Source organism: Bos indicus x Bos taurus, chromosome 27 (assembly GCF_003369695.1).
Source record: "Bos indicus x Bos taurus breed Angus x Brahman F1 hybrid chromosome 27, Bos_hybrid_MaternalHap_v2.0, whole genome shotgun sequence".
In the NCBI taxonomy this organism is placed as follows: Eukaryota; Metazoa; Chordata; class Mammalia; order Artiodactyla; family Bovidae; genus Bos; species Bos indicus x Bos taurus.
The window spans coordinates 19,643,812-19,661,515 of NC_040102.1; the positions used below are offsets into that span (position 1 = coordinate 19,643,812).

The 17,704-nt window shown below is 43.7% G+C and overlaps 1 protein-coding gene across 1 annotated transcript in view; it reads right to left on the reverse strand.

The window, feature by feature from the left end:
* Nucleotides 1-17,704, reverse strand: part of PDGFRL (platelet derived growth factor receptor like) — a 74,679-nt gene that overhangs the window by 39,734 nt on the left and 17,241 nt on the right. The window contains exon 2 of the mRNA XM_027530225.1: nucleotides 14,156-14,453. Within this exon, the coding sequence (XP_027386026.1) occupies nucleotides 14,156-14,453 (298 nt within the window). The remainder of the gene's footprint in view (nucleotides 1-14,155; nucleotides 14,454-17,704) is intronic.

The window sequence follows — 17,704 nt, forward strand, 5'->3', positions numbered from 1 at the left end:
AGAGGAAGGTGGGGGAGAGAGGGAGGAAAAGACAAGCAGACAACAAATCTATGTTCTCTGAAGCTACAACCTCATTAAGTCAAGAGTGCCCTTCGGTCCAGGTGCCTCCCACCCGGCGCACTTGAGCGCAGCAGCAGCTGTATGCTGAGAACAGAGAGGCCAGGGTTTAGACTCAGGCTGCCACCCACCGCCTTGTCCCTGGACTAGCCGTTATCATCTCAGATGGACAGTTTCCTTATCTGTAACAAAGAGAGGCTCAAGCGTGATCATCACTGAGGTCCCTTCTGGTTCTAAAGTTCAGTGGACTTGTTCCCAGAGTCACAGGTCTCATGACCACGGGGGCCTGACTTTACACCCACCCTGGGCTCAGCGACCCCGCACCATTCTCCCACTGAAATGCTCTTGGATGAACTACAAGGCACCAGGCCCTGAAGTGGGTGCAGGGGAAGCACCAGCGGGTGATCAGTGATCAGACACCATCTCTGTCGAGCTAACAGCCTAGTGAGGGACACAGAGCACACAATCAGGGAAGCAGTGACAGCATCGCCGGTGGAAAGGGCTCTGGGGAGGATGTGCAACTGAGCCCTCGGTGACAGTGGGGGCTGAGAGCAAAGAGGGCTCCCTGGGCAAGCGGCCCACCTGGATCTGGAGGACGGTGAACAGCTACTCCTGTGTGTGAAGTACATGCAGGAGGACCCAAATGGGCCAAGGCCTTGGGCACCTCTGGGGATCAGAAACAGTCCATGGAGCTTGGTGTGTGGGCAACAAGAGAGTGATGTGAAAGGGGAGGGACGCAGAATGGATTGCAGGGTCCAGAGTAGGCACAGGCTTGTGGGCGTGTTAGCAGCTTCAACTCGATTCCTAGAGCAACATAACTGCCCTCCTGAAGGGGTTAAAGCAGGAAGGCAACGTGGCCAGATATGCTTCTGTAGAAGACCTTCTCAGAGTCAAGACTGGGGCCGGAGGTCAGCTGTGTGATGGCTCCTCTAAGTTAGAGACTTTGGGGCCCTGCTGCTGGGGTGGGAGGAAGTGGGGGAGATTCCAAAGATAAGGAAACAGGAGCATCATTAGGGCACGGGAGCTGACTGGATGTGGAAGTATGAGGGAGGAGCCCAGGGTCATTCCCAGGCCCCTGGTCAAGGGCAGCCAGATGGAATTAGTGCCATTCACTGAACTGAAGGGACACAGGAGGATGACCCGGGGTGGAGCAGTTTGTGAGCTCAGTGTTAGATGGTTATGTTTCAGAAAGGCTCAGGGAAAATCTAGGCAGGTGAGCAGGCAGCTGGGGACCCAGAGCTGATAAGAAACATTTAATCTAATATGTGATAAATGGCAGGGGGAGGGGGCTTCTGGCCGCAGGTGGTGAAAAGAGGCACAGGACCAACATCAGGTGTCTGGGTGTGTAGAGGATGCAGAGACAGAGAAGGAAACTGCAGAAAGGGATCCTCAAGGTGACACCAGATGGGCAGAATATGATCCTGAGAAAGCCAAGAGGAGCATGTTCTCTTCTGCTGACTGGGGGTGGGGGCCAGACACATGGAGACTGAACAAGAGAAAGGATGCAGTTCAGGAACAAAAAAGGCAAACAAGCTAATCAAAAAATGGGGGAAGACCTAAATAGACACTTCTCCAAAGAAGACATACCAATGATCAAAAAGCACATGAAAAGATGCTCAAAACCATCAATTATTAGAGAAATGCAAATCCAAACTACAATGAGGTGTCACCTCAAAGCAGTCAGAATGGCCATCATCAAAAAAATCTACAAACAAATGCTGGAGAGGGGGTGGAGAAAAGGGAACCCTCCTACACTGCTGGTGGGAATGTAAATCGGTACAGCTGCTATGGAGAACAGTATGGAGGTTCCTTAAAAAACTAAAAATAGAGCTACCATATGATCCAACAGTCCCATTCCTGGGCATATGCTCAGAGAAAGCTATAATTCAAAAAGATACATATACTCCAATGTTCATAGCAGCATTATTTAAAATATCCAAGACATGAAAGCAACTTAAGTGCCCATCAACAGAGAAATGGATAAAGATGTAGAATTTTTAAATACATACACACACACATACACACAATGGAATATTAGCAACAGAAAGGACAAAAAATTACCATTTGTAACAACACGAATGGACCTCAGTTCAGTTCAGTTCAGTCGCTCAGTCGTGTCCGACTCTTTGCGACCCCATGAATCGCAGCACGCCAGGCCTCCCTGTCCATCACCAACTCCCGGAGTTCACTCAAACTCACGTCCATCAAGTCAGTGATGCCATCCAGCCATCTCATCCTCTGTCGTCCCTTTCTCCTCCTGCCCCCAATTCCTCCCAGCATCAGGATCTTTTCCAATGAGTCAACTCTTCGCATGAAGTGGCCAAAGTATTGGACTTTCAGCTTTAGCATTCCTTCCAATGAACACCCAGGACTGATCTCCCTTAGAATGGACTGGTTGGATCTCCTTGCAGTCCAAGGGACTCTCAAGAGTCTTCTCCAACACCACAGTTCAAAAGCATCAATTCTTCAGTGCTCAGCTTTCTACACAGTCCAACTCTCACATCCATACATGACCACTGGAAAAACCATAGCCTTGACTAGACGGACCTTTGTTGGCAACGTAATGTCTCTGCTTTTGAATATGCTGTCTAGGTTGGTCACAACTTTTCTTCCAAGGAATAAGCATCTTTTAATTTCATGGCTGCAGTCACCATCTGCAGTGATTTTGGAGCCCCCCAAAATGAAGTCTGACACTGTTTCCACTGTTTCCCCATCTATTTCCCATGAAGTGATGGGACCAGATGCCATGATCTTAGTTTTCTGAATGTTGAGCTTTAGGCCAACTTTTTCACTTTCCTCTTTCACTTTCATCAAGAGGGTCTTTAGTTCCTCTTCACTTTCTGCCATAAGGGTGGTGTCATCTGCATATCTGAGGTGATTGATATTTCTCCCGGCAATCTTGATTCCAGCTTGTGCTTCTTCCAGCCCAGTGTTTCTCATGATGTACTCTGCATAGAAGTTAAATAAGCAGGGTGACAATATACAGCCTTGACGTACTCTTTTTCCTATTTGGAACCAGTCTGTTGTTCCATGTCTGGTTCTAACTTGCTTCCTGACCTGCATATAGGTTTCTCAAGAGGCAGGTCAGGTGGTCTGGTATTCTCATCTCTTTTAGAATTTTCCACAGTTTATTGTGGTCCACACAGTCAAAGGCTTTGGCATAGTAAATAAAGCAGAAATAGATGTTTTTCTGGAACTCTCTTGGTTTTTTCATGATCTAGCAGATGTTGGCAATTTGATCTTTGGCTCCTCTGCCTTTTCTAAAACCAGCTTGAACATCTGGAAGTACATGGTTCACGCCTGGCTTGGAGACTAGTGTGTGAGATGAGTGCAATTGTGTGGTAGTTTGAGCATTCTTTGGCATTGCCTTTATTTGGGATTGGAATGAAAACTGACCTTTTCCAGTCCTGTGGCCACTGCTGAATTTTCCAAATGAATGGACCTAGAGAATGTCATACTGAGTGAAGTAAGTCAGACACAGACAACTATCATATTTTATAACTTATACATGGAATCTAAAAAAAGGGGTACAAATGAACTGATTTACAAAATAGAAAAAGAGTCACAAATGTAGAAAATGATCTTGTGGTAACCTAGGTGGTGGGGGGAAGGGAAGAAATGATAAATTGGGAGACTGGGATTGAAATATACACACTACTATATTTAAAATAGATAACTAATAAAAACCTACTATATAGCACAGGGACCTCAGTTCAATGCTCTGTAATGAACTATATGGGAAAAGAATCTAAAAAAGAGTAGAAATATGAAATAGTATAATGACTCACTTTGCTGTGCAGCAGAAACTAACACAACACTGTAAATCAATTATACTTCAATAAAATTTATTTTTAATAAAAGAAAGAAAAAGAACAAGATAGAAAGCCCAGAGATAAACTCACACACCTATGGGTATTTTATTTTTGACAAAGGAAGCAAGAATATACAATGGGGCAAAGAGAGCCTCTTCAATAAGTGGTGCTGGGGAAACTGGACAGCTGCATGTAAAAGAATGAAATCAGAGCACTTCCTATCACCTCACACAAAGATGAACTCAACATGGGTTAAAAACCCAAATGTAAGACCAGACACTGTAAAACCCTTAGAGGAAAACATAGGAAGAACACCTGATGACATAAATCACAGCAAGATCCTCTATGACCCACCTCCTAGAGTAAGGGAAATAAAAACAAAAATAAACAAATGGGGCATAATTAAACTTAAAAGCTTTTGCACAGCAAAGGAAACTATAAGCAAGGTGAAAAGACAACCCTCAGAATGAGAGAAAATAAAAGCAAATGAAAAAACTGACAAAGGATTAATTTCCAAAATATACAAGCAGCTCATACAAGTCAATACCAGAAAAACAAACAACCCAATCACAAAATTGGAAAAAGACCTAAACAGACATTTCTCCAAAGAAGACATACAGATGGCTAATAAACACATGAAAAGATGCTCAACATCGCTCATTATTAGAGAAATGCAAATCAAGACTACAATGAGATATCACCTCACACAGATCAGAGTGCCCATCATCAAAAAGTCTACAAACAGTAAATGCTGGAGAGGGTGTGGAGAAAAGGGAACCTTTTGCACTGTTGCTGGAGATGTAAATTGATATAGCCACTATGGAAGATGGTATAGAGATTCCTTTAAAAACTAGGAATAAAACCACCATCTGACCCAGCAATCCCAGTCCGAGGCATATACCCTGAGGAAATCAAAATTGAAAAAGACACATACATCCCAATGTTCACTGCAGCACTATTCACATAGCTAGAACATGGCAGCAACCTGGATGTCCATCAAAGGATGGGTGGATAAAGAAGCTGTGGTACATATGTAATGGACTATTACTCAGCCATAAATAGGAATGCATTTGAGTTCTAATGAAGTGGATGAACCCAGAGCCTATTATACAGAGTAAAGTCAGAAAGAGAAAAACAGATATCATATACTAATGCATATATATGGAATTTAGAAAGATTATACTGAAGAAATTATTTGCAGGGCAGAAATGGAAAAACAAATATAGAGAACAGACTTACGGACACAATGTGGGGGGAGAGGGTGGGATGTATGCAGAGAGTAACACGGAAACATACCATATGTAAAAAAGACAGCCAATGGGAATTTGCTGTATGACTCAGGGAACTCAACTCCAGGCTCTGTACCAACCTAGAGGGGTGGGATGGGGAGGGAGGTGGGAGGAAGTGGAGATATGTGTACCTATGACTGATTCACGTTGATGTTTGGCAGAAACCAACACAATACTACAAAGCAATTATCCTTCGATTAAAAATTAAAAAAGAAAGAAAAAGATAGAGGGGGTTGGTCAGAGTAGGTACATGAGGGCCAAAGTAGGGATTCTTCATATGGAAACTTACAGAAAAGACCTCTTCTAGGAGTGCTGGGTCGGGGTAGAGGGGGGATTGAAGACTCAGAATAGGAGGCAGTAACTGTCTTAAGGCTCCTGAGAAGGTTTGTAAGCGTGAGATCCAGGTCTCAGGGGGAGCTTCACCCTTTGTCAAGAGGAGAGATCTCCCCTCCACTATAATCGTAGAAGCAGGGAAGGGGAAAGAGTGATGAGCACAGGGAGGCGAGTCTAGGGCTCCAATTTCTCAGGGCCTTGGGTGAGAGTTGCACTAGCGGAGAGTGAGAGAGATGGGGGAAGATCAGAGGTTTAAGAAGAGAGAAATCGTGAGCTCTCTAGAGAAGCAGACGCAGCTTTGTCGGGCGTGGGGACATGACCGCAGACTAACAGCACCCGTGGGGCCAGCTGTGCCGTTTCCTCCAGCTGTGCTCAGGGTTCACATGTTGACGAGGGGAGGGAGGTGAACAGGTTCATCTGGGGTTGGAAATTTCCAAGTGGGGATGAAAGAAAACCAGAGGGCAAAATAACTTACTGGGGATGCGCTCAAGCGTTTAGTAGAAATGACAGGCTTTGGAACCTAAGATGAAGAGAGAAGCGGAGAAAGAGGGGGCAGGTGGATAAAGAGCAGGGAGATAGAGAGGGTCACCTGACTCTGGCTCCTGGGGTCACGGGGCTGGATCCCAGTGGCTCGGCCTCCTTGACATAAAATAATGTTCATACTTTGTCGTTCCCTCTCCAGGAATGTAGAGACAAACATTAGCACTAAGTGTAATGATCTTAAAATGTGCAGTGAATGCGTGATTGAAAACTGACTTCTGACATGACCACTAACCCCCCGGGGAACCCAAACACTGTCTCCTGACTTCTGGTGTATGTCAGGCACTCTTCAAGGTGCCGGGAATCTGAGGATGAACCCATCAGATGTAGGATTTACCCTCAGCGGGCTTAGGATTTCACGGGGGAAGAGGGACACAGGCTCAGATTTCAAAGAATTGCTCAATTAAATCAAAGTGGGAAAGGCATGTGGAAACTTACCTGGATCCTCCGTATCAGAAGCCACATCAGCGGTGCACAGTTCCCTGACTTGTACTACTCCTGGTCAGAATGAACTGTTCCAAAAGATCACTTGGATTATTGTACGTAAGAAATATGCGTTGCCTAGTAACAATTAGGTACAACTTATTGAACATTATAGAAAATGGTCGGAGGAAATGAAAATGTTCCTCCTGCCATGGACAGAGGAGCCTGGTAGGCTGCAGTCCATGGGGTCGCTAAGAGTCGGACACGATTGAGCGACTTCACTTTCACTTTTCACTTTCATGCATTGGAGGAGGAAATGGCAACCCACTCCAGAGTTCTTGCCTGGAGAATCCCAGGGACAGCGGGGCCTGGTGGGCTGCCGTCTATGGGGTCGCACAGAGTTGGACACGACTGAAGCGACTTAGCAGCAGCAGCATTGAACATTTACCATTGGGCCAGGCAGCATTTGGATTTCGCAGGTGGCGCTAGTGGTAAAGAACCCACCTGCCAATGCTGGAAACACAAGAGACACAGATTCAGTCCCTGGGTTGGGAAGATCTCCTGGAGGAGGGCATGGCAATCCACTTCAATATTCTAGCCTGGAGAATCCCCATGGACAAAGGAGCCTGGTAGGCTACAGTCCATGGGATCACAAACAGTTGGACACCACTGAAGCGACTTAGCATGCAGGCAGCATTTACAAAGGATAGTATTAGTTCCCCAGGGCTTCTCAGGTGGCGCTAGTGGTAAAGAATCCTCCTGCCAATGCAGGAGGCACAAGAGACGTGGGTTCAATCCCCAGGTTGAGAAGATCCCCTGGAGGAGGGCAAGGCAACCCACTCCAGTATTCTTGCCTAGAGAATCCCATGGACAGAGAAGCCTGGTGGGCTATGGTCATAGGGTCGCAAAGAGTTGGACACTACTGAGTGCATGCGCGCACACACACACACACGATATTATTTCCACATTCCAGATGAGGAAACTGAGTTCTAGGGAAATTATTGATCAAAGATCACTTTGCAGGTTAGTGGGAAAGGTGGGATTCCAATTCAGCAGTGCCTCAGCCCGATCTGTTTTCATAACAAGCTCCCGCTTCTGGTCAGAAGACTAAATGAGGGCAAATGTGGTAGCCTGCAAACTTGGTTCCAGAAAGCCACCCAAATTGGTTAAAATGACCAGGCTTTCACAAAGCCGGAAAGAGCTCACTCCACAGGGAAAGAAAACACAGGTTGAATACCTCTCTATCCAAAGGCACCATGTCCCGGGAAAGATGTCAAGAGCTGATTAGATGAATCTCTGGTGTCAAATAAATCGTGATTGTGTTGTTGTTTGATACAGAGGTCTGACTCAATGTTTTTCACATTTTTCACATTTTTCCATAAAGTCCTTGGGGGCCCACATCTGTCTTTACTTTCTCATAAAGCCCTAACTGTGTTTTGAATAAATCCTATTTAATGTGAAGTCAAACTTGGTTTTTTCAGCTCCAAGATAGTTCTCTTTGATTTAGATTCATATTTACTTCACTTTGAGTCCTTAAAATGTTTTCAAACACATTTTGGCTAATATAACTTTGAAAATACTCTTAGAAAACATGAAATATTCAAGGGCTAAATCACTGAGGTTTAGGATAGTTTGTCTAAGTCAAAGGCTAGCTGTTCAGAAAAATTTAAATCAGGTCAATTCTGGTTTTTTAAAAAAGTGTGTAAGTTTGACTTTGGTAAATTAAGTCATTTAAAAGATATATGGTAGTAAATCTTGGCTTCCCAGGTGGTAAAGAATCCACCTGCCAATGCAGGAGATGCAAGAGATGTGGGTTTGATTCCTGGGTTGGGAAAATCCCTTGAAGAAGGAAATGGCAACCCACTCCAGTATTCTCACCTGGGATATCCCATGGACAGAGGAGCCTGGCAGGCTACAGTCCATGGGGTCGCAAAGACTCAGACACTACTGAGTGATTGAACACATACATACACACAGTAAATCCTGCCAAATCTCTTCCAAGCAACACACACACACGTGTCAATTGTGGAAATGAAAATGAGAATAACTATCTCATTCTCTCACCCTCCACTCCTTGTCTAACCCAATAATCTTTCAGGAAAAACTCTACATGGTCATACCACATGAAGCCAGAAGGGTATCTTCAGAATAAAATGTGAAAGACGACTTAGTCCAAGAGGTTAGACAGATGGAGAGATATTTCTTATACACATACATTATTTATTCTCCAAGGTATGTGTGTGAAAAAAAGGGATTGTCATTCAGTTATTCAATAGATAAAGCTAAATGCCAAGCACGCAGCTAAGTCTCAGTGAAAAACACAGATTAAAAAAAGGAGATAAAAGTGTGAAGAGGATTGAAAAAAAAAGGGCGCATCAGGGGCCATGAGGATATAAACCCAGGGAGGCCTGACATGAACTTCCCGGAGGAAATCAGCCAGGTGAAGAGGGGCCATGAGTGGTCCAGCCCATGAAAGCAGCAAGTTTTAAGCCTCCAAGAGATTGGTACATTTGACCACGTCACAGGAACTTGGACCAATGAAAACAAAGACACTAATCTAGAGACCGGGGTGTGGTGGGGGGATCAGGGAGGGTCTCAGAGTCCTGTGAGGATGTTGAACTTCCTCCCCAGTGGAGGCCCACTGAGTGTTAAGCAGGGGATTGTCACAATCAGACGTGCATTTTTTAAGCCTCACTCTAGGTGCAGTGAGGAGGATGGTGGAGGACCAGCCTGGGTGTGGTTACTGCAAGACTGGTGGTGATGAAGGGTAACGTGCCTGGGACTGGGGTAGTGACACCAGAGATGGCAAGAGGACAAATGTATGGCTCCTAAGAAAGTGGTGGTATTCCAAGCATCTCCTCTGACCACAACAGCATGGAACTAGAAATCAACCACAGGAAAGGAAATTAGAAAAAAATGATCACATGGAGACTAACCAACATGCTACTACAAAACCAGTGGGTCAACGAGGAAACCAAAAAGGAAATTAAAAAAATACCCTGAGACAAACAACAGTGAAGACACCACCCAAAATCTACGGATGCAATAAAAGGAGTTCTTAGAGGGAAGGTCATAGTGATACAGGTCTTCACGGGAGAAATCTCCAACAACTTAACCTACCACTGGAAAGGGCTAGAAAAAGAAAGACAAGCAAAACCTAGAGTCAACAGAAGGAAAGAAATAATAAAGATCAGGGAGGAAATGAAGAAAACAGATTTAAAAACAGTAGAAACAAATCAATTAAACCAAGAGCTGGTTCTTTGAGAGGGTGAACACAACTGACAGCTCTGTGATCAGACTCACCAGGAAGAAAAGAGAGAGACCCAAAGAAGCAAAATGAAAATGGAGCACAGAAAAAACCATAAGAACATACTGTGACATATTTGACAACCTAGAAGAAATGAAAAAACTTTCTAGAAACATACAGCCCACCAAAATTAAACCAAGAAGAAATAGATAATTTGAACAGGTCAATCACTAGAAGTAAAATAGCATCTGTAATTTTTTTCTTTTTTTATAATTCCCTATAAACAAAAGCCCAGGGACAGATGGCTTCACAGGTGAATTCTACCAGGGATACAAAAAAGAACTTACACTGATTCTTCTCAAACTCTTCTAAACGACTGAAAAGGAGGGAACACCCCCCAAAACATTCTATGAAGCCACCACTATCACCCTGATAAAGATACCACCAAAACAGAAAATTATGGTCAATACCTTGATGCATATTGTTGCAAAAATTCTCAACAAAATATCAGCAAACCAAATTCCACAACATATAAAAATATCATACACCATGACTATAACGCAAGTGCAGAGACAAAGAGAATGAGCCGAGCGGTCAGGCAAGAAAAGGAAATTTCTTAGAGGGAAAACGAGAGGGTGACTGGCCCTTGAGAAGAACCAGTGTCCTCCCTTTCTGACGGGGTCTTTCTTATACCCCGCCAGTGAAAAATCTCTGAAGGGGTGGTTAATTTTTAGCCTGTAGCTGAATCCTGCAATCACGTGGCTGGAGGTCTACAATCTGGTGGTCACATAGCCTTGAGAAGGTAGGTGCCAGGGGGAAAATAGAATGTTGTTTGGGCAGTTTGGTCAGTTCCAAGGGTCACTGTGACTTTATTCAACATAACGAGCCATTTCAACTATGAGCCCCCACGTGGGTCCTATCAATGACCAAGTGGGATTCATCCCAAGTTCACAAGGATGGTTCAATACATGCAAATTAATCAATGTAATATACCTTGTTAACAAAAGAAAAGTAAAAAAAAAAAAAAAACACACGATCATCTCAATAGATGCAGAAAAAGCCTGACAAAATTCAACATCCATTCATGATAAAAATTCTTACCAAAGTGGGTACAGAAGGGACATATCTCAACATAGTAACAGCCTTTTATGACACACTCACAACCAATATAATGCTCAGTGGTGAAAAGCTGAAAGCCTTCTGGCTAAAATCTGGAACAAGACAAGGATGACCATTCTCACCAGTTCTATTCAACACAGTATTGGAAGTCATTGGAATGTAATTACTTTACATTAATGTGTTAGTTCACATTAATCAGCCACAGCAATCAGACCAAAAAAAGAAAAGAAATAAAAGGTATCCAAATTGGAAAGGAAAGAGGTAACATTGTCAGTATATTCAGATGACATGATACTAAGTATAGAAAACACTAAGGACTCCACAAAAAAACTGCTAGATCTAATAAATGAATTCAGCAGAGCAGCAGGATACAAGATTACCATTCAGAATCCATTGCCTTTCTTTACACTAACAATGAAATATCAGAAAGGGAATGTAAAAAAAAAAAAAAGCCTTTAAAAATCATATCAGGACTTCCCTGATGTCCAGTGGTTAAAAAGCTGCCTGCCAATGCAGTAGATTCGGGTGTGCCCCCTCGTCTGGGAAGACTTCCCGTGCTGCAGGGCAATGAAGACTGTGCCCCACCACTACCGAGTCTGCATGCTGCATCTCCCGAAACCCGCGTGCCTGGAGGCCGTGCTCTGCAACAAAAGAAGCCTCGCACCGAGAAGCCCACATATTGCAACCAGAGTAGCCCCCACCCGCCAAAGCCAGAGAAAGCCCGCATGCAGCAACGAAGACCCAGCACAGCCCCAAATAAATAATTTTCAAATAATCATACCAAAAAATAAAATAAAATATCTAAGAATAAATCTGACCAAAGAGGTGAATGACTTGTACAAGGAGAACTCTAAAACACTAGTAAAGGAAATTAAAGAGGATTCAAAGAGATGGAAAGATATCCCACGCTCTTGACTTGGAAGAATATTGTTAAAATGGCAATACTACCCAAATCAATCTATAGATTTAATGCAATCCCTACCAAATTACCCATGAAGTTTTTCACAGAGCTAGAACAAATAATCTCCAAATTTATATGGAACCATAAAAGACCCAGAATTGCCAAAGCAATCCTAAAAAAAAAAAGCAGGAGGCATAACTCTCCCAGACTTCAGACAATACTACAAAGTTAGAGCAATCAAAACAGTGCACTAACTCAAAAAGACACATGTACCCCAATGTTCATTCCAGCACTGTTTACAATAGCCAGAACATGGATGTCCCTCAACAGATGAATGAATAAAGAAGATGTGGTACATACATACAATAGAATATTATTCTGCTATAAAAAGGAAAGAAATGGAGTCAGTTGGAGTGATATGGATAAATCTAGAGCCTGTCACACAGAGTGAAGTCAGCAGGAAAAAAACAAATATCATATACTAATGCATAGTTATGGAATCTAGAAAATGGTACTGGGTAAGCCATTTTCAGGGAAGTAACAGAGGTGCAGACACAGAGATCAGAGTTATGGACACGAGTGGAGGGGGAGGAGAGGGTGGGAAGACTTGAGAGAGTAGCACTAACATATGCACTAGTGTGTGTAAAAGAGAGAGCCAGCGAGAAGCTTCTGTATAGAGCAGGGAGCTCAGCCCAGGCTGCGTGATGACCTAGAGGGTGGGATGGGGGTGGGGGTGGGGGGTAGACAAGAGGGAGGCTCAAGAGGGAGGGGGTATACATATAGATATGGCTGATTCACATTTTACAGCAGGAACTAACACATTAATGTACAGTAATTACATTCCAAATTTAAAATTTTTTTAAAATAAAAACCACCATATGATATTGATACAAAAACAGACATATGCATAAAAGAAATAAAACAGAGAGCCCAGAAATAAATCCACACACCAAGTTGAATTAATCTTGACAAAGAAGGCAAGAATATAAAATTAGAGGGGGAAAAAACATCCAGTCTCTTCAGGTGGTACTGGGAATGTTGAATAGCTGCATGTACATCAATGAAGTTAGAACACACCATCACACCATGCACAGAAGTAAACTCAAAATGCCTTAAAGACTTAAACATAAGACATGACACCATAACACTTCTGGGTGAGAGCATAAGTCACGCCAATGTTTACTCAGGTCAGTCCCCCAAAGCAACAGAAATGAAAACAAAAATAAACAAATAAAAGATTTAATCAAACTTGCAAACTCTTCCATAGCAAAGAAAACCATTAAAAAATGAAAACACAACCTAAGGAATGGGAGAAAATATTTGCAAGTTATACAGCCGACAAAGGCTTAATCTCCAAAATATGCAAACAACTCATACAACTCAACAACAAAAAGCAAACAACCCAATCGAAAACTGGACAGAAGATCTTAATAGACATTTCTCCAAGAAGACATACAGATGGCCAGGAGGCACATGAAATGATGCCCAACATCACTAATTATTAGAGAAATACCAATCAAAACCACAATGAGGTACCACCTCACACTGGTCAGAATGGCAATCATTAAAATGTCTACAAATAACATGTTGATATATGATAGAAAACCACAAAATTCTGTAAGGCAATTATCCTTCAGTTAAAAAAATAAAGTGGCAAAAAAAGTCTACAAATAACAAACACTGGGGTGGGTGTGGAGAAAAGGGAACCCTCCTGCATTGTTGGTGAAAATTTATGTTCAAAAGCAGTTCATCTCTGGTCAAATTCCTCATAGCAATCTCCCCTTAATCGGTTTTTTATCACAATTACTTTAACAATAACTTGAAGCATTGAATCCATTATTTTTTCCAATATGAATTCTTAAATGTCTACCTCTATACATCACAGTTTCAACTATCTGTCATATGGCTTCCTATAACAGTTCATTGTTTAACCAGTGTTGGTAGAATTTGCAATAATTTTAATGGGGTGAAGAAATAAAATCAGTGGCTTTTGCTCACTGAGCTTCTGTTTTTATAAACCACTAACACGAAATGGTAGATGTCAGACACAATGTGATATTAAACAAGAGTATGAAACCAAATCCCTAACCCCAAAACAAGTTGAAAAAATAAAAAGGCCAGCTTCCCTGGTGGTCCAGTAATTAAGAATCCACCTGCCAATGCAGGAGACACAGGTTCAATCCCTGGTCCGGGAGGATCCCACAGGCTGTGGGGCAACTAACTCCAAGCAACACAACTAGCGAAGACCAAGTGCCCCAGAACACATGCTCTGCGACAAGAGAAGCCACTGCCATGGGAATCCTGAACACAGCTAGAGAGTAACCCTACGCAAGGCAACTAGAGAAATCCACACACAGCAGTGAAGACCAACGCAGCCAAAAATAAATAAATAGATGTCTGTTTTAACTATTGCTACAACAAATTTAAAGCTTACCTGAGGCGGGTGTCCTTAAAGGTGTCGAGGTATGCAGGATAGCTCCATCCGATTTTATTTCCTTTACATCGAAGCTCCAGAGTTTGCCCTGCCACCAGGCTCAGGGTAGCAGCGGGTTTCTGGAAGCGACCTTTATCCATCATTTGCGTCATTATAGACGGTGTCTTTGGCGTTGGATCAGCAGAGTCCCTGTCCTTTATCTTAGGAATTTTGGGCTTCACTTTTTTGTTGGTAGGCTTGATCCTGTTCTCTCCTGGCTCCTTTGGACGCTTGTTCTTGGGAGGATGTTGGCCAGTAACTGGTATAAACGTGAGGAGAGAACAAGTGGGCGTTGGTGGCCAACAGACCGAGAGTCTTCAACCCCCCAAACAGATCACTTTTAATACCTTTCTCCTCTTAAAGTTATTTTGGGGGAATAATCATTATTTTCTTGGTTCATCCTTTAGATTTAAATCAAATAGTAAAAACAGATTTCAGCTTCAAAGGTTTTGTTCAAATTCAGCAAAATATTTCACATGTGAATGAACACTCACACTTCCCAACAAAACAGCCTTCCCCTGCAGCTCACACTCAGCCTCACTGCCTCCAAGGTGCTCCCCCAAAGGGCAGACCCACAGCCTCTCAGGGTCTGTTTCTGGTCCTTGGCATCTCAGTGCTGTCACTGTTCATTTTGAACCCACTCTTAAAACTCAGGAATATATCGTCTCCAGGGAGCGGAGACACAGACTGCACTCCAAGTGCACTCAGAAAATTTCAAACCATCACGAACTTTCTTCCAAATGAATTCATACAGTGGCGTCTGTGTGTGTTAGGATGGTATCCATGTAGGATACAAGGCTTAGTAAGAAATACATACTAACCCTGTGCTCTTTTAAAGCATACATTGTATACATTATTAAAACTCAAAGGGAACTGCAGCCATGGTTTAGAACTTAGCCGACAAAAATATATTAGGGGGAGGAGTATTTTATCACCCACATTGTTGAGAATTGCTGGCAAACGGTGGTAAATAAGAACTGACCGCCTTTGAGTCATTTTTTTTTTAACTTCTTATTTTGTATTGGTGTATAGGCGATTAACAATGTTGTGACAGTTTCAGGTGGACAGCAAAGGGACTCAGCCACAGATATCCATATCCACACATCTCCCCCAAACTCCCCTCCCATCCAGGCTGCCACGTAACATTAAGCAGAGTTCCCTGTGCTATACAGTAGGTATATCCACTTTAAATATAACAGTGTGTTTTGAGCCCATCTTCTTACTGCTGTTTTCCCCTACTCTACAGACAATGCTGCCTGCCCTTGGAATGATGCTGGGTTCCAGAAATCTCACCTGTCCACCCAGCCCACCTGGCCATGGGCTGTGTCCACTCAGCAAGGAGGATGAGACTAGGCGATTTGTTTGCCCCACCATCTGAATCAGCTCCAAGGTGACCTCGCTGTAAGTCCACAGAATTATAAAATGTCCAAACTTACAGGATCCTCAGAGATCATTTAAGGTTCTTACGTTACAAATTTTTCAAAAATAATAAAGGAGGCCTTAAAAGTTATACACATCACAGAAAGCTGATTAGTGGTAGAACATGGGAGTAAACTCAGGTCTCCTGACTCCCGTTTCACTACCTGTAGATAAAGAGTCTGTAGATATTTTGAACAGACAACTACAGAAATCTTGGCTAATTGAGGGAATTATGGGGCATTTTTATAAAATGGGAAAATGTGATAAATCAGGAGAAAAAATGTTTGCCTTCTTTGATGTTCCGTACTTCTTTATCTAATACTACCTTGGTTTACAAAGAGCTTGGGGGGTCAAGAGTACAGACAGTCAAATTGGGATCAAGAGGTGGAAAAGGCGAGGGTTGCAAGCTCTTACATCAGAGGGCCCGGCAGGTAACAAAACAGGTGAGGGGTGGGACCTGCTGAGACCATGTCCTCCTGAAGGGGTAGCTGCCAGGGAGCGAATCCAGGGTCACAGGCCGTGGTTTCTCAAAGGATGGCAGAAATGCAGGTGGCCTGACTTATAAATATCAGAAACTTGGTTCTTTAGACACTTCATATCTCTATCTGTGAGGTGGGGAGTCAGCTGGTGGTCTTCCTTGGAGGGATGGGGGTGACCAGGAGGGGCCAGGAGAGGGACCCTCTCTGGATGCGGGCTGCTTACATGGGTGTGTGCAGTTGGTGAGCGCTGCATGGAGCCATGCACTTATGAAAGGGTTCAAAGTGCTAGCCGCTCAGTCGTGTCCAACTCTTTGCAACCCCATGGACTGTAGCCCTCCAGGCTCCTCTGCCCATGGAATTCTCCAGGCAAGAATACTGGAGTGGGTTGCCATGCCCTCCTCCAGGGGATCTTCCTGACCCAGGCATCAAACCCGGGTCTCCTGCATTGCAGGATTCTTTACCATCTGAAACTCCGGGGATGATTTGTATCAAAAACTCAGCTGACATGGACTCAACTGTGCGATGATGAACGTGGCTTCTTCAGCATGCTGCCTTTTGTAACAGGAGCCCTTTGACCTCCACTCCTGGTTCAGCTCAGCCCAGACTCTGGAACTGACCCCACTGCAAGCTTGGGTCAACATCCCGCTCCTCGGCTCGCTGCCTTCCTTGGGCTCGGCTGCCTTGCTCTGAACCCACTGTCCCATCCAGGACTCCAGGTTCACTTGCGACCTCTCCTTACCCCAGATCCGAGACTCTTCTTACTCCCCATCCTTCCTCCACTCTCGTTCCTCTGGATCATGGACCCTGCTGTGCTTTCTCCGTCTTTCCAGGGAACAGAGCTGTGCCCTTAAGCCTTCATTTCCAAGGCACACCCCAATACCAGCTGTTGAACCTGCTGTTTGTCAAGACTTCTCCAGACCCTACGCATATGTTTACCCTGGGATTCTCATGACGGATGGGGGTGGGCAGGGCCGCCCATGTACACATTTCCACAGCCTCCCAGAAGGAAAAGTGTAATTGTTGGGAACATATTAGACCTACAGAAATACACTAGTGCAGCAATAGCAATTGTGAAGCATAAGCCTCAGTGTTGCAATAGGTGAAAGTCACTGTCTTTTTCTTAAGGCAGAAAATAAAAGCTTACCATTATGCTGCCCAAGCCATCTGTGCCCTGCAGGCGTTGCTACACTATGCCTCTGAGAGTCAGGGACCTCTGTATTGATATCTGATTTGGGGTGTTTTCTTCATCATGTAACAGGAAGTCAAGGTATTAGAAATAACAATTGTGTGTACATTCCAGAGAATTTAGGCAGCCCATGTAATCTGCCTGATTCTAAGCCTCTCAGATCCTTTGTGGTGATGTTATTCAGGAACATTTGATCAGTGTATTATCAGTACACTTTTAAATATGTGCTATCATCCCTGAAAAATCATTTGACCTCTTGACCAAAGAGCCCCATCCATCTATCCAGCTGTCTGACTGTGGAATCGGTCCATGATTGGACAGTGATGACTCTAAGGTCAAGGAGACTAGTGGCCCCACGGAGAAGCCCTAGGACTGAGTGACTCCCCAATTCCAAGTCTAGCTTTTTTAAAGAATATGACTCTTCAG